Consider the following 16,413-nt stretch of genomic DNA (forward strand, 5'->3'; position numbering starts at 1 on the left):
GCCTAATGGCATTGGGGAGTATTGACCTCTTCATCCTGTCTGAGGAGCATCGCATCGATAGTAACCTGTCGCTGAAACTGCTTCTCTGTCTCTGGATGGTGCTATGTAGAGGATGTTCAGAGTTATCCATAATTGACCGTAGCCTACTCAGCGCCCTTCGCTCAGCTACCGATGTTAAACTCTCCAGTACTTTGCCCACGACAGAGCCCGCCTTCCTTACCAGCTTAATTAATTACTAAGTATAAAGGTCTTAGGCACCATAGCTATATATATAAATACCTAGACTTTTGCACAATACCATAATAGTAAAAGAGAGAAAGAAGTGGATATAGGACTGCTGAAAAATGACACTGGAGAGATAGTACTGGGGGACAAAGAAATGGAGGAGGATCTTAATAAGTATTTTCCATCAGTCTTCACTGTGGAAGACACCAGCAGAAAGCCAGAAATGCAAGAGTGTCAGGGGGCAGAAATGAATGCCAGTGCATTATAAATTGAAAAGCTTGAAGGTAAGTTAGACACCTGGACCAAATTGGCTACACCCGAGGGTTCTGACAGAGGTAGCCGAAGAGGTTGTGGAGGTGTTAGTAATGATCTTTCAAGAATTAATAGATTCTAGAATGGTTCCTGAGGACTGTAAAATTGCAAATGTCCATCCACTCTTTAAGAAGTTGGGGGGAGGCAGAAGAAAGGAAGTCATACGCCAGTTAGCCTGACTACAGTGGTTGGAATGATACTGGAATCTATTATGAAGAATGAGGTTTCAAGGTACTTTGAGGCACATGATAAAATAGGCCAAAATCAGCATGTTTTCCAAAGGAGAAATCTTGCTGATAAATCTGTTAGAATTATTTGAGGAAATATAAGGCAGGATAAACAAAGGAAGATCAGCGAATTTTGTTTATTTGGATTTTGATATGGCCTTTGACAAGGTGCCACACATGAGAGTGTATTGCAGGTCAGGTACTAGCATGGACAGAAGATTGGCTGACTGGCAGGAGGCAAAGTGTGGGAACAAAGGGGGCCTTATGGTTGGCTGCCAGTGACTAATGTTGTGCCGCAGGGACTGTTTTCCTTCATGTTATATGTCAATGATTTAGATGATGGAATTGATGGATTTGTAGCCATGTTTGTGGCCAGTGCACAGACAAGTGGAGGGGAAGGTAGTATTGAGGAAACAGGGTGGCTGCAAAAGGACATAGACAGATTGGGGAAATGGGCAAAGAAATTGCAGATGGAATATGATGCAGAAAAGTGCCTGATGCACTTTAGGAGAAGGGATAAAGTTGTGGACTATTTTCTAAATGGGGAGAAAATTCACCAGTCCTGATGAAGGGTCTTGGTCAGAAACATCAATTGTTTACTCTTTTCCATAGATGCTGCCTGGCCTGCTGAGCTCCTCCAGCACTTTGTGTCTGATACTTGGACTTCCAGCATCTGTACATTTTCTCAAGTTTGAGAAAAAAAAATTAAAAAGAGGTGCAGAGAGATTCGGGCGACTCATTGAAAGGTCAACTTGCAGGTTGAGTTGGAAGGCAAATGTTATATTAGCATTCAGTTAGAGGACTGGAATACAAAAGCACAAATGCATTGCTGAGGCCTTATCAGGCCTTGGTCAGCCTGCACTCACCCAGTGTTGAGAGCAATTTTGGGCCCCTTATCTAACAAAAGGTGTGTTCGCATTGGAGTGGGTGAAGAAAAAGTTCACAAGAATGATCCCAGCAATGAAAGGGTTAACATGTGAGGAGCATTTGATGGCTCTGGGCTTGTACTCACTGGAGTTTAGAAGAATGAAGGGGGATCTCATTGCAACCTATTGAATATTGAAAGCTCTGCATAAAGAGTATATGGAGAGGAAGTTTCCTAAAGTGGAGGAGTCTAGAACCAGAGGGAACATCCTCAGAACTGAGGGACATTCATTTAGAACAGATATGAGAAAAACTTCCTTTAGTCATAGGGTGGTGAATCTGTGGAATTCAAGCCAAATTATTTAAGGTGGAGGTTGTTAATTTCTTGATAAATCAGGGTATCAAAGCTTAGAAGGTGAAGGCAGAAGACTGGATAATAAATCAGTCATGGTGGAATGGCTGGGCGGACTCTATCGGACAAATAGCCTGGTTCTGCTCGTTTGTCTCATGGAAATGCACAAAATTCTTTTCAGACTGATGATCCTCCTCGGCATGTTTAAAACTAGGTGTTTTGGCAAGGGATCAGCCATCCATGACACAGATGTAAGAAATTTCTCCACCAATGGCCAGTGAATATTTGGTATTCCATAGATTAAAACTTACCTGTACTTGTCACATATGTTTTGAAGCATGCAGTGAAATGTGTCGTTTGCAGCAAAGCAAACCAGATTGGTGAGGATTGTGCTGGGGGCAGCGTGCAAGTTTGGCCATACTCCCAGTGCCAATATAGCATGTCCACAACTCACTTACCTTAACTGTAGGTCTTTGGAGCGGTGGGCCAGGGGGAACATACTGCAGAGGATTGAAATGAGCTGCAGAAATTTGTCAACTCAGTCATCTCCATCAAGGACACTAGTCTCCCCAGCATCCAGGTTAGTTTCAAGTAGCGATGACTCAAAAAGGGGGCATCCATCATTAAGGACTCCCGTCACCCAAATTATGTTCTCTTTTCATCACTACCATCAGGGAGGAAGTACAGGAACCAGAAGGATCACACGCAACAATTCAGGAACAGCTTGTTCTCCTCTGCCATCAGTTTTCTAAGTGGACATTGAACCCATGAACACTACCTCACTACTTTTTTTTCATCTTCTGTTTTCACTGGGAATTTAACATAAAAAATATATATACACTTACTGTAATTTACCATTTTTATTGTTATGTATTGCAGTGTACTGCTGCCGCATGACAACACATTTCGCGAGATATGCCAGCGATATAAAACCCGATTCTGATACCGGTGAACCCAGAAGAAACACACGCAGTCACGGGAGAACAACAGATTTCTTGCGTGCTGTGATGGGAATTGAACCCTGATCTTTGACTGCTAGTGCTGTAAACTGATCAAGTGTTCTGCTGAGGCTCAGTTGCTGAGAATATTCGGGGTGGAATCTGGGTAATTTTTGGAAACTATGGACTGAAGTCATGTTGGAATTGTACAGGACAGTGTCACTCAGGTGAAGTAACTTAAGCTGAATTTATTATCATAAAACAGAAAGCACAAATAAACCACACTAAATGTTACATATTAAGTTACAAATATATCCACAAAGATTTCAGGGCTCACGATTCTTAGTCTGTACATGATTGTTGCTGCCGCCAGGGAACTTGATTGTTGCTGTTGTCAGGGAACTTCAAATTCTGACTTGTGAAATCATCCTGTGTCTGTCCTCAGCACCGATCGTGATCCCTCAGTCTAGGAGAAATCCGAAGCACCGAGTAAAAAGTGCCTCAATAGATAGGCTTCAATCCACAAGCACAGCAGGACACACAGAGAAGGATAAACTATTTGATCTTTTGTTCTCAGCACGGTTTCTTCCATTCAAACAACTCATGCATTCATCGACAAACATCCTGATGCCAACGGTGCCTGAGACCAGAGAGAATCCAGCTGCTTGTATAGATACGTTACATGCTGCAAGCTCACAAAGAGATAAAAGCATCACTTGGAAATGTTCAGACATTCATCTAATATTTTTACAAAATTTAAAACACCGCAACACAGGTAGCCACTCAGAAAACCCACTTTTTGTGGCAACAAACCGTTTGATAAAGCAGTCCCCTAATCTACATTGGGTTTCACAACCAATGTGCAGAAGACGCAAACAGTGCAAAGACAAAAACTACTACTAATAATAATTCTATCACCCAGTAGCACTCACATCTACAGCACAAAATGTTTTGAGAGGTTGACCATGTCCTTCCTCAGCAAAGGACCTGGACCCATTGCAATTTGCCTATTGCCACAATAGGTCTACGGCAGACGCAATCTCAATGGCTCTTCACAAGGCCTTAGATCTTTGGACAATACAATCACCTATGTCAGGAAGCTATTCATCGGCTGTAGCTCAGTGTTTAGCACCATCATCCCTACAAATAGATCCTCGACTTCCTTACTGAAAGACCACAATCTGTGCAGATTGGTGATAATGTCTCTTCCTCGCTGACGATCAACACTGGCGCACCTCAGGGGTGTGTGCTTAGCCCTCTGCTCTACTCCCTCTATACCTATGATAGAGAGAGTGGCTAGGTATAGCTCAAATAGCACCTATAAATTTGCTGATGGTACAGCCATTGTTGGCAGAATCTCAGACAGAGATTAGAGAGTGTACGGGAGTGAGATATACACCTGGTTGAGTGGTGTTGCAGCAACAACCTTAAACTCAACATCAGTAAGACCAAAGAGCTAGAGAGCCAAAATCCACTGCCCGCAGCCGCTGCTGACGCGCTGTGGACGCGATGGAAGGGCTATTTTTTCCATCTTTATGTTTTCACAGAAGTATTTATCTTCTGTTTACGGATGCAGGAAATCATTAAAATTAGTAAAGTGACAGCTGGAATATCAATTCCCTGTTTATTTACTTTTCAGAAATATATATTTCTGCTGGTTATTTCCAGGCTCATTGCAGTTTTGCAATGTGGATTTAGGGGATGCAGAGGGTCCCACTAAGAGCCAAGATTTTGTCAGCGGGGTTTCCACCCCAGAGCCCCTGAGCCCCCCTCTTAGCGCCAGTCCCGACACCCCACTCTTTGGAGGCCTGGATCGGAACTGGAGTAGATTATTAGCCACTTATTTTCATCCCCAATCCAGAAGAAAGGATAAAGTTTCTCCGTGAATTTATTCCCAGTGAAGGTGTGGAGATGAGACTTGTTCTCCACGTTGTAAAATGAAACTGTCCCAGCCTCGTAACTGAGATAAATTCCCACCCTCCTGGGAATGGGACCGGCAGGGAAACGGGGGTCAGGGCAGCCATTTACAACGAATCTGTCGCCACTCCGCCCGATGGTCCACACTCCAGCTTCTGGTTTCAGTGCGACCCACTCCTTCCTCTCCACCGACTCTACAGCGACTCCCAGACTCCAGCGCCGATTCCCCGCCACCTCCACCTCCCAGTAACGTCTCCCCGTCATGAATCCCTCTGATCCCAGTACACTAACTCCAGCTGTAAACCTCTTCCCGGTGTCAGGGACATCCCTCCGTGTCCGGATCCGTCTCACACTCTTCCGATCCGCGGATAACTCGAGCCGCTGATTTGCTGTTTCCACATCCAGGGTGACAGAGACTGAGTGGAGAAGCAGAGAATTAGAGAGTCCCCGGGGATGGGGAGGTGTTTAATGAGAGATTCAGACAGAGCTGGGACCAATGACTATGGCATTCAGGCACATGCAGATCGTCAACATTAATCTTCCCCGAGTTGCACACAACTGCATTGTATTGCCCACCCATTCTCATCAGTCCAGATGAAGGGTCTCCGCCCAAAATGTCGACAGCTTATTCTTCTCCATTGATGTTGCCCGACCTGCTGAGTTCAGCACTCTGTACGTGTGTGGGTGTGTCCCTCTGGATTTCAAACATCTGCAGAAGTTTTTGTGCTTACAATTCTCCTTTCAACATTAAACGTCTGTATTTGTCCTCACATTCAAAACACTGGAGGGACTCAGCAGGTCAGGCAGCATCTATGGAGAGACATGAAAAGTCGACCTTTCAGGTCAAAACCCTTCATCAGGACCCTGTAACGATGACTGTGTATTCCCCTCAAACACAGGAAATCCAAAGCAACACACACACAATGCTGGAGGAACTCAGCAATCCAGGCAGCATCTATGGAAAAGAGTAAATGGCCAATGTCCTGATGAAGGGCCTTGGCCCAAAGTGTCAACTATTTACTCTTTTCCTAGCTGCCTGGCCTGCAGATTTGTGTGTTGTTCAGATTTCCAGCATCTGCAGCATCTCTTGTGTTTATGCCAATGCACACAAAATACTGGAGCTTCTCAGCAGGTCAGGCAGCTTTGATGGAAATGAATAAACAGCAGACGTTTCAGGCTGACAGCCTTCTGCACGACTGGAAAGGAAGGGGAAAGATGCCAGAATGAAAAGGAGGGAGGAGGGGAGGGAGGAGGGGAAGGAGGTGGGTGGGAAAGGTAAAGAGCTGGAGCGGAAGGAGAGTAGATTGATCATTGGAAAAAGGGAAGGAGTAGGTGACCAGGGGGAGGTGATAGGCAGGTGAGAAGTAGTATGAGGCCAGAGTGGGGAATAGATGAAGAGGGGAGTGGGAGAATATATTTTTTACCGAAAGGAGAAATCCATATTCATGCCATCAAGTTGGAGGCAACCCAGATGGAATATAAGGTTTTGCTCCTCCACTTTGAGGGTGACCTCATTGCAGCACGAGAGGAGACCATGGACCAAACATGTCAGAACGGGAGTGGATCAGAATTAAGATATTTGGCCAGTGCTTTTAACGGATGAAGCGGACCAGCTCCGGTGTTATGGCTTTCTCACATGCTGCCTGTTATTTCTGTATTTTCTATTTTGGGTCCAGTAGCTTCTGTGTCTGTATGGCGGGTGTGGTTGGCATGGAAGGAATTGCCCATTTTTGAGTACAAATCCCGTGAGAGTAGAGAGGAGAAATGGCCAGAATAAAGAGGGGAAGGGTCGCGGTGTGACAGGAGTCCACCAGGCAAATTGAGCCTGGGAGGGGAGGAGAGGGGAGCAGGGTTAGAGTTGCTCCACTGCCCTCCCCAGGGTGACTGTTAAACTGAGGCAGACAAGGTAGGAGATGCAGGTGAAGTAAGGTAGGGGGAGGAATCTTGTCAGCAAAGGAGGTGATAATGAGAGTCATTAGGGGAGAATTGAATGACAGATGGAACCAGAACCCAGTGGGGGGGGGGAGGGGGAGGGGGTGGAAAGTGTGAGTGCGCGCGTGTGCGTGTGTGGAGGGGTGGGGAGTGGATGTATCCATGAAGGGGAAAGGGAAGCAGACGGGTGATGGGAGGGAGGGGTTTAGAAGAAAAGAGACCACAATAGGAGGATCATAGGAGGGTAAGAATGAAAGTGTGAGAGAGTGGGACAGTGTTTTACTTAAGTGGCAGGGAGAGTAGCAAACGAAGAGGAGGAAATTAAAAAGGTGGCCATTTTTATCTCCATCTTCCTCACCTTTTGTGTGTGAGTGTGTGTGACAGAGAGAGAGCAAGCACACGTGCATGATTGTGACATACAGTAGAAACAAATTTCAGTGAGTTGTACTACTTATTTAAACTTACTGGTAAAAACATGACTTTTTTGCATCTTATCTGCAAGTTCACCTGGTTGTGATTGTGAACAGACATAAATGTCTCAATTAAAGAAAATATTCTAAAAGAGATATCAACACTCTGAGGCTCTGGAGACAAGGCTGCCGGGGGTGGCGAAAAGTGTGGAAATGTAAAGACTGTAATGGAAACAATTACAGTTACAGTTATAAAGGATTGAAAGTCATTGAATGGTTTATTGTATATAATTTTATTTTTGAATAAATTATATTTTGTTTAATAAAAAATAAAGAAACCCCTGGGAAATTTTGGGAAGCTTCCCTCGCCCCAGCAGAAACAGTGGGGCTTCTAGGGAGGAAGAGAGATCATAGGGAGAGGTGGATTCATTGCCTCAGTGATATTGGAAGTTTAGGGAATGAAACTCCAAACTGAAGGTGGACTATTTGTATAAGTAAGGTAGTGATATTAATTAGGTCCAATTTGAAGCATAGAATAATACTCTGTTATTCCTGTATAACATGAGTCAAACTGTAAGTTGTGAATTGGAACATTTAGATCTATTTACCAGGCTGAATGTCATCAAACATTTCCCTCCACACCGGAAAAGGTAAAGGTCCATTGAATTCTCCCATTGTAAGAGCCCCATCCGTGATTGTCAGTGTCTGGATATTTCCCACCCTGCAAATTTTAAACATTTTAATTTAAGTATTTGAACACAGAGTATTTTCTGAGATATCAAAAAGCTTTGCTAGGGTTCAGGTAAGATCAAGTCCTACCTCCTCTTCTGACAGCATTCTTCCTGCAAAAAAACAAAACAGAAATCAGAATGGATAGATACTGAGCACATTTGGTTAGACCATAAAACATGGGAGCAGAGTGATGCCATTCGAACAATCCAGTCTGCTCTGCCCTTTCCATCATAGTGGATTTATTATCCCTCTTAACCCTTTCTTCCGCCTTCTCTCTGTAATCATTGATGCCTTACTAATCAACCTCCGTTTTAAATATACACAATGATTTGGCCTCCACAGCCTTCTGTTGCTATGTATTTGACCAAGTCACCACACTCTAGCTAAAGAAATTTCCCCTCATCTCTGTATTCTGAGGCAGTGCCCTCTGGTCATACACTATCCCACTATGAAAAACATTCTCGCCATTTCCACTCTATCCAGGCCTTTCAATATTCAGCAAGTTTCATGAGATCCCCCCTCAGTCATCTATACTCCAGGGAGTACAAATCCAGAGTCATCAAATTCTCTTTATATGTTAATCTTTTCATTCCTGCAATAATTAGTTAGTTGGCTGAAGGGTTTCTAATGAATTAGTTCCTGCTGTTGGAAAAGAGAGAGAGAGAGAGAGATACCACTTCTAACTCTTCCAACGATTCTGAGTGAGGCACAGAGAGATCTGTATTTACTGACAATTACCTTTATTGTTCAAACTAACTAATACGTGAATTCATACACTAAATACCTTGTGCGCACACCGCTAAGTGTCCCTGACTCTCCTGGATAGTCAAAGAATAGCAAAGGTATTACCCGAGCGGAGGAATTTACGCTGGCCAGGCGCTCCTTGTTCCTCATGGTCCCGACTCACTCTCCACATGCTTCACGCAGGGTTCTTCTCGCTTGTGTCTTCGATGGTTATTCTTCGAAGTTACCGCCACCGGCGCACACAAAGCATCCACTTTTATATCCATTGCTTATCAATTCAAATGTCGCATTCCCGTGTCATTGCCCACAGGTCATGTGTCTGGCCTTTAACACCCGGTCATTGGCTCTGGTCCAAAGTAGCATCCATCTATTGTCCTCTTCCCATCAAGGGACAGTTGCTGACTCATGGCTCTTTGTTCTCAGTCAGCAATGAGCTCGAATCACCTCAGGCATTCACAATCCTGCATGTTATAGCCAACCAAAGAACACCTCACAAACAACTCCTTATTTGGAAATGACCTCCAGTCCAGCAGATTACCTGAAGTCTTTGTGTCTTCTTTAAAACACTAATCAAGTCCAGCATGTCAAGCTCACAAAATGGAGAATCGAGTGTCTTCACAAAATGACAGCCTCCATCCCCCAAGCACGCGGCAAGAACAAAGACTGCTTCCACTGTCCTTGATTTATTTGAATTCACTGATTTGAAGATTGTCATTCTTTCTGGCCAACACTGCCAAAGGGTTTCTGCCCAAAACGTTGACTGTACTCTTTTCCTAGATTCTGCCTGGCCTGCTGAGTTCATCCAGTGTTTTGTGTGTGTTGCTCGGATTTCCAGCATCTGCAGATTTTCTCTGGTTTGTGATCAGTTAGTTGGTTGTCAGAATGTATTCATTAACTTGTTCTAAATTTATAATCAGAGCTAGTAAGCTAAATCTAGATAATGCGTTAAAGTAATATTTCCCATCCGTATTCACAAATAGTCGTTGTAGCTAGAATATTCATTAAGGGTAAGTAAAGTTCTACGATATGTTATTAACATGAGCAGGTATAAGAGGTCTTAGCAGATCAACTAAATCAACTTTCAATCTGGTAAGATCTGGTGGTATAACAGCTAGCAAAACATTTTACAGTACAGGCAACCTGGGTTCAATTCCCACCGCTGTCTGTAAGGAATTTGTACATTCTCCCTGTAACCATGTTGGTATCCTCTGGGTGCTCCAGTTTCCTCCCACGGTCCACAGATGTACCAGTTGATAGGTTAATTAGTCATTGTAAATTATTCTGTGATAAGGCTAGGGTTAAATTGGGGGATTGCTGGGTGTCACTGCACAAAGGGGCAGAGGGATGTATTCTGTGTGATATCTCAATGAATAAATAAATAAATTCTGTTGTGGCCATCAACGGAGCAGACTGCGAATTCCCCACTGGAGATCTTTAAATTGTCACTGACCACAGGTGAAGTGTCAGATGTTAGAAGGACAGCAACTGAGGCAATTTCCCTCAAGCATGGCAGCATGGACTAAGCAGCCAGTTACAGGCCCGTGATCCAACGTCAGTGACAAAACATCTCCGAAAAGAAAACAAACTTCTGAGGGACAAGGTTGGGGAACACTAGAAAAGGTAGGGATTAATCAAAGGGTATCAGTGAGACTTTGTTAGAGAGAATCCAGACTGAACAGTTACAATCAAATTTTTTTGTAGAGAAAACAAAGTGCACCAATGAAATCAGTGCAGTTGACAACAGTTATATGGACATCAGCTGGATAAAGTTTCAGAATCAGAATTCGGTTTAATATCTCCAGCACGTTATAAAAGTTGTTAACTTTTTGGCAGCAGTATAATGAAATACATGATAAATAAATATAGAGAAAACTGAATTACAGTAAATATATGTGTGTGTGTTAAATAGTTAAATCAAAATAAAAAGTGCAAAGTAACAGAAATAAAAAAGGTAGTGAGGTAGTGTTCTTGAGTTCAATGTCCATTTAGAAATTGGATGGCAAAGGGGAAGAAGTTGTTCCTGAATTCCTGAGTGTGTGCGTGTGGTGAATTACATATACCTGTCTGGACTGCTCCTGTGGCTCCTCCCACAGACCCCTGCTGACTGCTCCTGTGGCTCCTCCCACAGACCCCTGTATAAAGGCGATTGAGGCCTGTGCCCGGCCTCATTCTCCAGGATGTAGTGTTGTTCATTCTTCCAGTCAATAAAAGCCGATATCTCGCTTCTTACGTCTCAGAGTGAGTTATTGATGGTGCATCAGTGCCTTCAGGCTTTGATACCTCCTTCCTGATGGTAACAATGAGAAGATGGCATTTCCTGGGTGGTGGGGGTCCTTAATGATGGATGCCACCTTCCTAAGGCACTGCTCCTTGAAGACGTCCTGCATACTACCGAGGCTAGTAGCCATGATGGAGCTAATTTTACAAGCTTCTGCAACTTACTTTGATCTTCTGCAATAGCATCTCCCCCACCCCACCCCACCCCACCCACCATTCCAGACAGTGATGCAGCCAGTCAGAATGTTCTCCGCGGTGCATTCAAGACTTTTAGTTGACAAACCAAATGTCCTCAAACACTGAATGAAAGCTGCTGCCTTGCCTTCTGTCACAAAGGAAACTGGTCCAAAAGCTTAGAGCTCACAGAATCCAAGGCATGTTGGTAAACTGGATCTAAAATTAGTAATATTAGGAAGTAGGGGATGGTATCAAAATATAGTGGGTACTTCTGAAAGAAAATAGGCCTGACATTCATGATTGGATACCTATCCCTGTTGCTGTCTGTAAGACTATTCTTGGATATTGCTGATATGAATGTAGATAAACAGAAAGATTACATCAAAACATACTGTGAAATGTGTCATTGGTGTCAAAGCAAATCAGCAAGGATTGTGCTGTGGGCAGCTCACAAGCTTCGCCATGTTTCTGGCACCAACAGAACATACCCAGAACTCATTAACCTTAACATTACATCTTTGGGATTCATGAGGAAACTGGAGCACCCAGCAGTCACAGGGAGAATATACAAAGTCCTTGTGGGCAGCGAAGGGAATCGAACATTGAATTGTACAGCAATTGTACTAACCACTACTCTACTGTGCCACCCAATATTGGAAGCATAACTGTCCTTGCAGTGACCGTAGACTCGAGGGCATGAAATTGCTGGGCTTATCCCTGGTGATCAGAAGTTGTTGTTGATCTGAGGAGGATGCAGCTTGTTATTAATTCCTTATGACCAAGAGGACCACATGGCCTCAAGCTCTCCACTGCTTTCTCAATAAAAGTTCCCCCTCCACCACCACCATGCCCCATCTGGCAGAACTGCTCCTCACCCTCAACAGTTTTTCCTTCGGCTTCTCCCACTTTCTCCAGGGGTAGCCATGGGCACCTGCTTGGGACCCAGCTGTGCCCACTTCGTTGTTGCCTCCGTAGAACAGTCCATGTTATAAGCCATCCCCAGTAAACAATTTCAATTCTGATTTGACTCCATTTCCTGTTCTGACGTTGTCGATCCCTGGCCTCCTCTTGTGCCAAGATGAGGCCACCCTCAGGGTGGAGGAGCAACACCTTATATTCCATCTGGATACCCTCCAACCTGATAGCATGAATATTAATTTCTCCTTCTGGTTAACAAATTTCCCACCCCACTTCCTCTATTCCCCACTCTGACCTATCACTTCTTCCCATCTGCCTATTACTTCCCCTTGGATCCACTCCTCCTGTCCTATCAAATTCTTTCTTCTCCAACACCTGACCTTTCACATTCACCTGGCTTCACCAGTCAACTTCCAGCTAGCCACTTTCTACTCCCTCCCACCTTTTTATTCTGCCATCTCCACCCTTTCTTTCCGGCCCTGAAGAAGGATCTTGGCCTGAAAAGTCAACTGTTTATCCATTTCAATAGAAGCTGTCTGGCCTGCTGAGTTCCTCCAGCATTTTGTGTGTGTGTTGCTTTGGATTTCCAGCATCTTGCTCATGTTTATGGTATTAATTAGTCGGTGAGGTGATATACCAGTGGTGAATGCATTATTAATCTTGTGAAGTCTAACGTGATGCAGTTTGGCAAGAGTAATGAAGGGTAGTGCCTTGGGGGAACAACACATCAAAATTCAAATTAAATTTATTATCAAAGTACATTTATGTCACCAAATGTGATTCATTTTCTCATGGGCATTCACAGTAAATACAAAGAAACATAATATAATCAATGAAAAACTACACAGAAACAAAGATGGACAAACATCCAAAATGCAAAAGAAGACAAATTGTGCAAATTAAAAAATAAGTAAATAGTAAAACATTAGTAATAACTGATATTGAGAGCAAAAGTTGTAGAGTCTTTGATAGTGTGTCCATAGGTTGTGAATCAGTTCAGGGTTGGGGTGAGTGAAGTTATCCATGTTTTTTCAAGAGTCTGATGGTTGTAGGGTAATGACTGTTCTTGGACCTGGTGGTGTAAGACTCAAGGCTCCTGTACTTCCTTCCTGATGGCAGAAGTGAGAGGAAAGTCTGGATGGTGGGGATCCCTGATGATGGATGCTGCCACAATTGAGTGAGAGAAAGAGGAAAATTGATGTAGAGGAACAGAGCAACTTGTTGAATAAATCAAAGGATTCCTGAAATCAGGTGATGGGAGACTTCATATGAATGCTTCTATCTTCTGCTGGGGCAGAGATTAGGAAAGAGTGCAGGTTATTGGTATAATTTTATAAAGAGATTATTTAGGCCACATCTGGAGTGCTGTCTGCTGTACTGACCTTTGGGTTTTGAAAATGACGCACTTGCACTGGAGGGCTGCTGAAGAGATTCACCAGGATTTTCTCTGAGAAGCAGCAGTTCTGTTATGTGAACAAACTGGTTGTTTTCTTTGGAGTGAATGGGACTGTGTGTGGGGTGACTGCACAGAAGTATAAGAAAGTTATGAGGAACATGAACACGATAGATAGTGAGAAAGTGCTCTCTATATCGGTGTTGTGAACCTAAGGTCCAAGATCTGGTGCAACAGGGCAAGAGCTTCAGAGAGAATCGTTTTACCCCCACAAGAATGCGGTTGGAATCTGGAATATACTACCTGAGGGGATGATGCAGACAGGTCATCTCACGATTTTTATGAAATATCAAAAGGAACACGTAAATAGCTAAAGTAAAGACAGCTAAAAATAAAGTGGTGGTAAATAACAATACTGGCAGAGGATTCCTGATGGATGACATGGATTTGGAGGGCTGAGGAGCCTGTAATGTGCTCCATGACTCAGTGACCCTTTGATTAACTTGTAGCTCTAAAATAGCAGAAACTGAGGAGGAATTTCTTTAGCCAAAGAGTAGTGAGTCTGTGGAATTCATCATCAGACCTGGCAGGAGAATGGGTTTGAAAGGGATGGAACGTGGAGCAGGTTGCATGAACTGAATTTGCCTAATACTGCTCTTATGTCTTGTGTTCTAATTACACCAAAGACATAAACACAAAAGACTTTGCAGATGCTGGAATTCACCCAGCTCACGGGTGAATTTGTTGAGGATTTAATACAATGATTGGATTTGATAAAATCAATGTGGATATTTGCATTACTAAAGAGACTAAGTTGCTCAACGGCTAAGGAAAACAAAATCAGTGAGCCAATTAAAGCTGTTTTTAAAACACCTCCATAAGGTTAGGCCTTGAAACTGTTAGATTACTGTCATTTGAATTTGTTTTGATCTGTTGGCAAATGAGGTCCTCAGGAAAGTCAGTGAAACATGAACACTGTGGCCACTTTATTAGGTACACCTCCCCACCTAATAAAGCACCTGACACCTGAATACCTCAGAAACTGCTGATATCCTGAGATCTTCATGGTCAACAGTCTCTGGAGTTTACAGAGAATGATGCGAAAAGCAAAAACATCCAGTGAGCAGCAGGTTCTGTGGCCAAAAACACCTTGTTAATGAGAGAGGTCTTCCAAGAGCACTTATTGTAGGGTTTGGAGGCTTGTGTGCTTCAATGACCCGGACAACTATGTTGGCTGCAGTCAGGACCCTGTGCTTTGCTCTTGGTAGGGTCACCCTAGCCAAACAGGTCAAAGAGTAGAGGGCAGACTAAGAGTGGTTCACCAGTCCTCTAGGTCGGGGGTTCAGCTCAGGGCTAACAACCCTGACTGGTCAAACAAAAATTGTTATAGAAACAGCAATGAAGAATCCTATATCTGTGTGCAATTGTATCCCTTAATATCCACCCAGGATTTGCATGACTGACAGTAGACAAAAGCAAGAGGAAGCTACTGGCATGATGAAGGAAGCCCTGAGCACCCCCAAGATCAAGACCAAAATTGGTTTTTGGAATGCATGAACCATGTACAACACTGGCAAGCTAGCACAAATAACTGCAGAAAGCATCATTACAACCTACATACACTGGGTGTCAGTGAAAGCAGATGGACAGGGTGGGAAGACTAAAGGCAGCATGTGGTGAAACAGGAAGAGAGGCCACACCAAGGTGAAGCTGAACCAGAGCTGTGTTCTGTCCACATTCTCGTACAGGTCAGAATGCTGTGCATGACAGAGAATGACTTTGCCAAACTGTCATCACTCCACACCATGAGCATCTGGAAGACACCCCATATTTTCTGGCCCACCACGCCCTGCTCCTTCAGTGCCATCCAGAGGACAGAGCCACAATCATACTGAGGAAACGTTGGCGACGGATTGGGCAGAGGCCAAATCCACCATCAAGACAGTACTTCATTAGAACCCTGAGGTGTGAAGGAAATACAGGAGACAACTTGCTGCCATACCGTAGAGGCAGAAGTGAGGACCCTTAACCACGAATGGGGCACAGTAGAGAAGATGGCCAAAGACAGACAGAGATGGAGGACCTTCATTGCTGCCCTAAATGCCAGCAGTGTAACAGGCAGTAACTAGCTAATGAGAGAGGACCGAGGAAAATTGCCTGACTGGTTCAAGCTGACAGGAAGGGAACAGTAACTCAAGGAACAACATGTTACAACAGTGGTGTGCAGAAGAGCCTCTCTGAATGCACAACACATCTATCCTTGAAGTGGATGGGCCACACTAACATACACTCAGCGACCCTTGTCGAGTTAGAAGTAATCAGCCTAGGTGTTATTCTTGATTCAGACTTGAATTTTAAATCCCACGTAAAGAAAGTGACAAGAGCAGTATTTCTACACTTCACAAATATTGCAAAGGTACAGTCATTCCTGTACTGAAAAACTAATTCACGCCTTTATATCAAATAGACTAGATTACCTCAATGCACTTTCCACTGGTCTTAAAGCAATCTATTGACAGACTTCAACTCACTCAGAACGTCACTGCGAGACTTTTAGCCAAAACCAAGATGAGAGAACATATCACTCCCATACCAACTGCTCTGCATTGGCTTCCTGTATATTTTAGAATTGATTTTAAAATTCTCTTACGTTTTAAAGTTCTTAATGGTCTGCTATGAAGTACATCAAAGAATCATTTTCAAGATGTCATGTTCTGACACAGGTCTCCTAAATTTAAACAATCTCCCTCAAAAATAATTGGCAGGTCAGCTTTTTTGAACTATGCTCCTAGACTGTGGAATTCAATACCTAAAACTATAAGGGATGCAGACTCAGTGACACTTTAAAACACCGGCTCAAAACCCCATTTATTTCATTTTGCACACTAACATCTTTAGTCTTTTACTTTCATGTTTATTTCTATTTTTTTATTTTATTTTCAAATTTGAACTTTTATCCCATGTAATGCGCTTTGAACTATACATCTGTATGAAA

General features: G+C 43.5%; 1 protein-coding gene across 1 annotated transcript in view; it reads right to left on the reverse strand.

The window, feature by feature from the left end:
* Positions 1–3,146: 3,146 nt before the first annotated feature.
* The window catches only part of LOC140721280 (uncharacterized), a 57,551-nt gene continuing 44,284 nt past the window's right edge, over positions 3,147–16,413 (reverse strand). Inside the window, 4 exon segments of the mRNA XM_073036133.1 lie at positions 3,147–4,711; positions 4,713–5,251; positions 7,786–7,898; positions 7,997–8,019. Coding sequence (XP_072892234.1) covers positions 4,613–4,711; positions 4,713–5,251; positions 7,786–7,898; positions 7,997–8,019 — 774 coding nt within the window. The 3' untranslated portion in view covers positions 3,147–4,612.

This window comes from Hemitrygon akajei, chromosome 2 (genome assembly GCF_048418815.1).
Source record: "Hemitrygon akajei chromosome 2, sHemAka1.3, whole genome shotgun sequence".
NCBI classification, from domain to species: Eukaryota; Metazoa; Chordata; class Chondrichthyes; order Myliobatiformes; family Dasyatidae; genus Hemitrygon; species Hemitrygon akajei.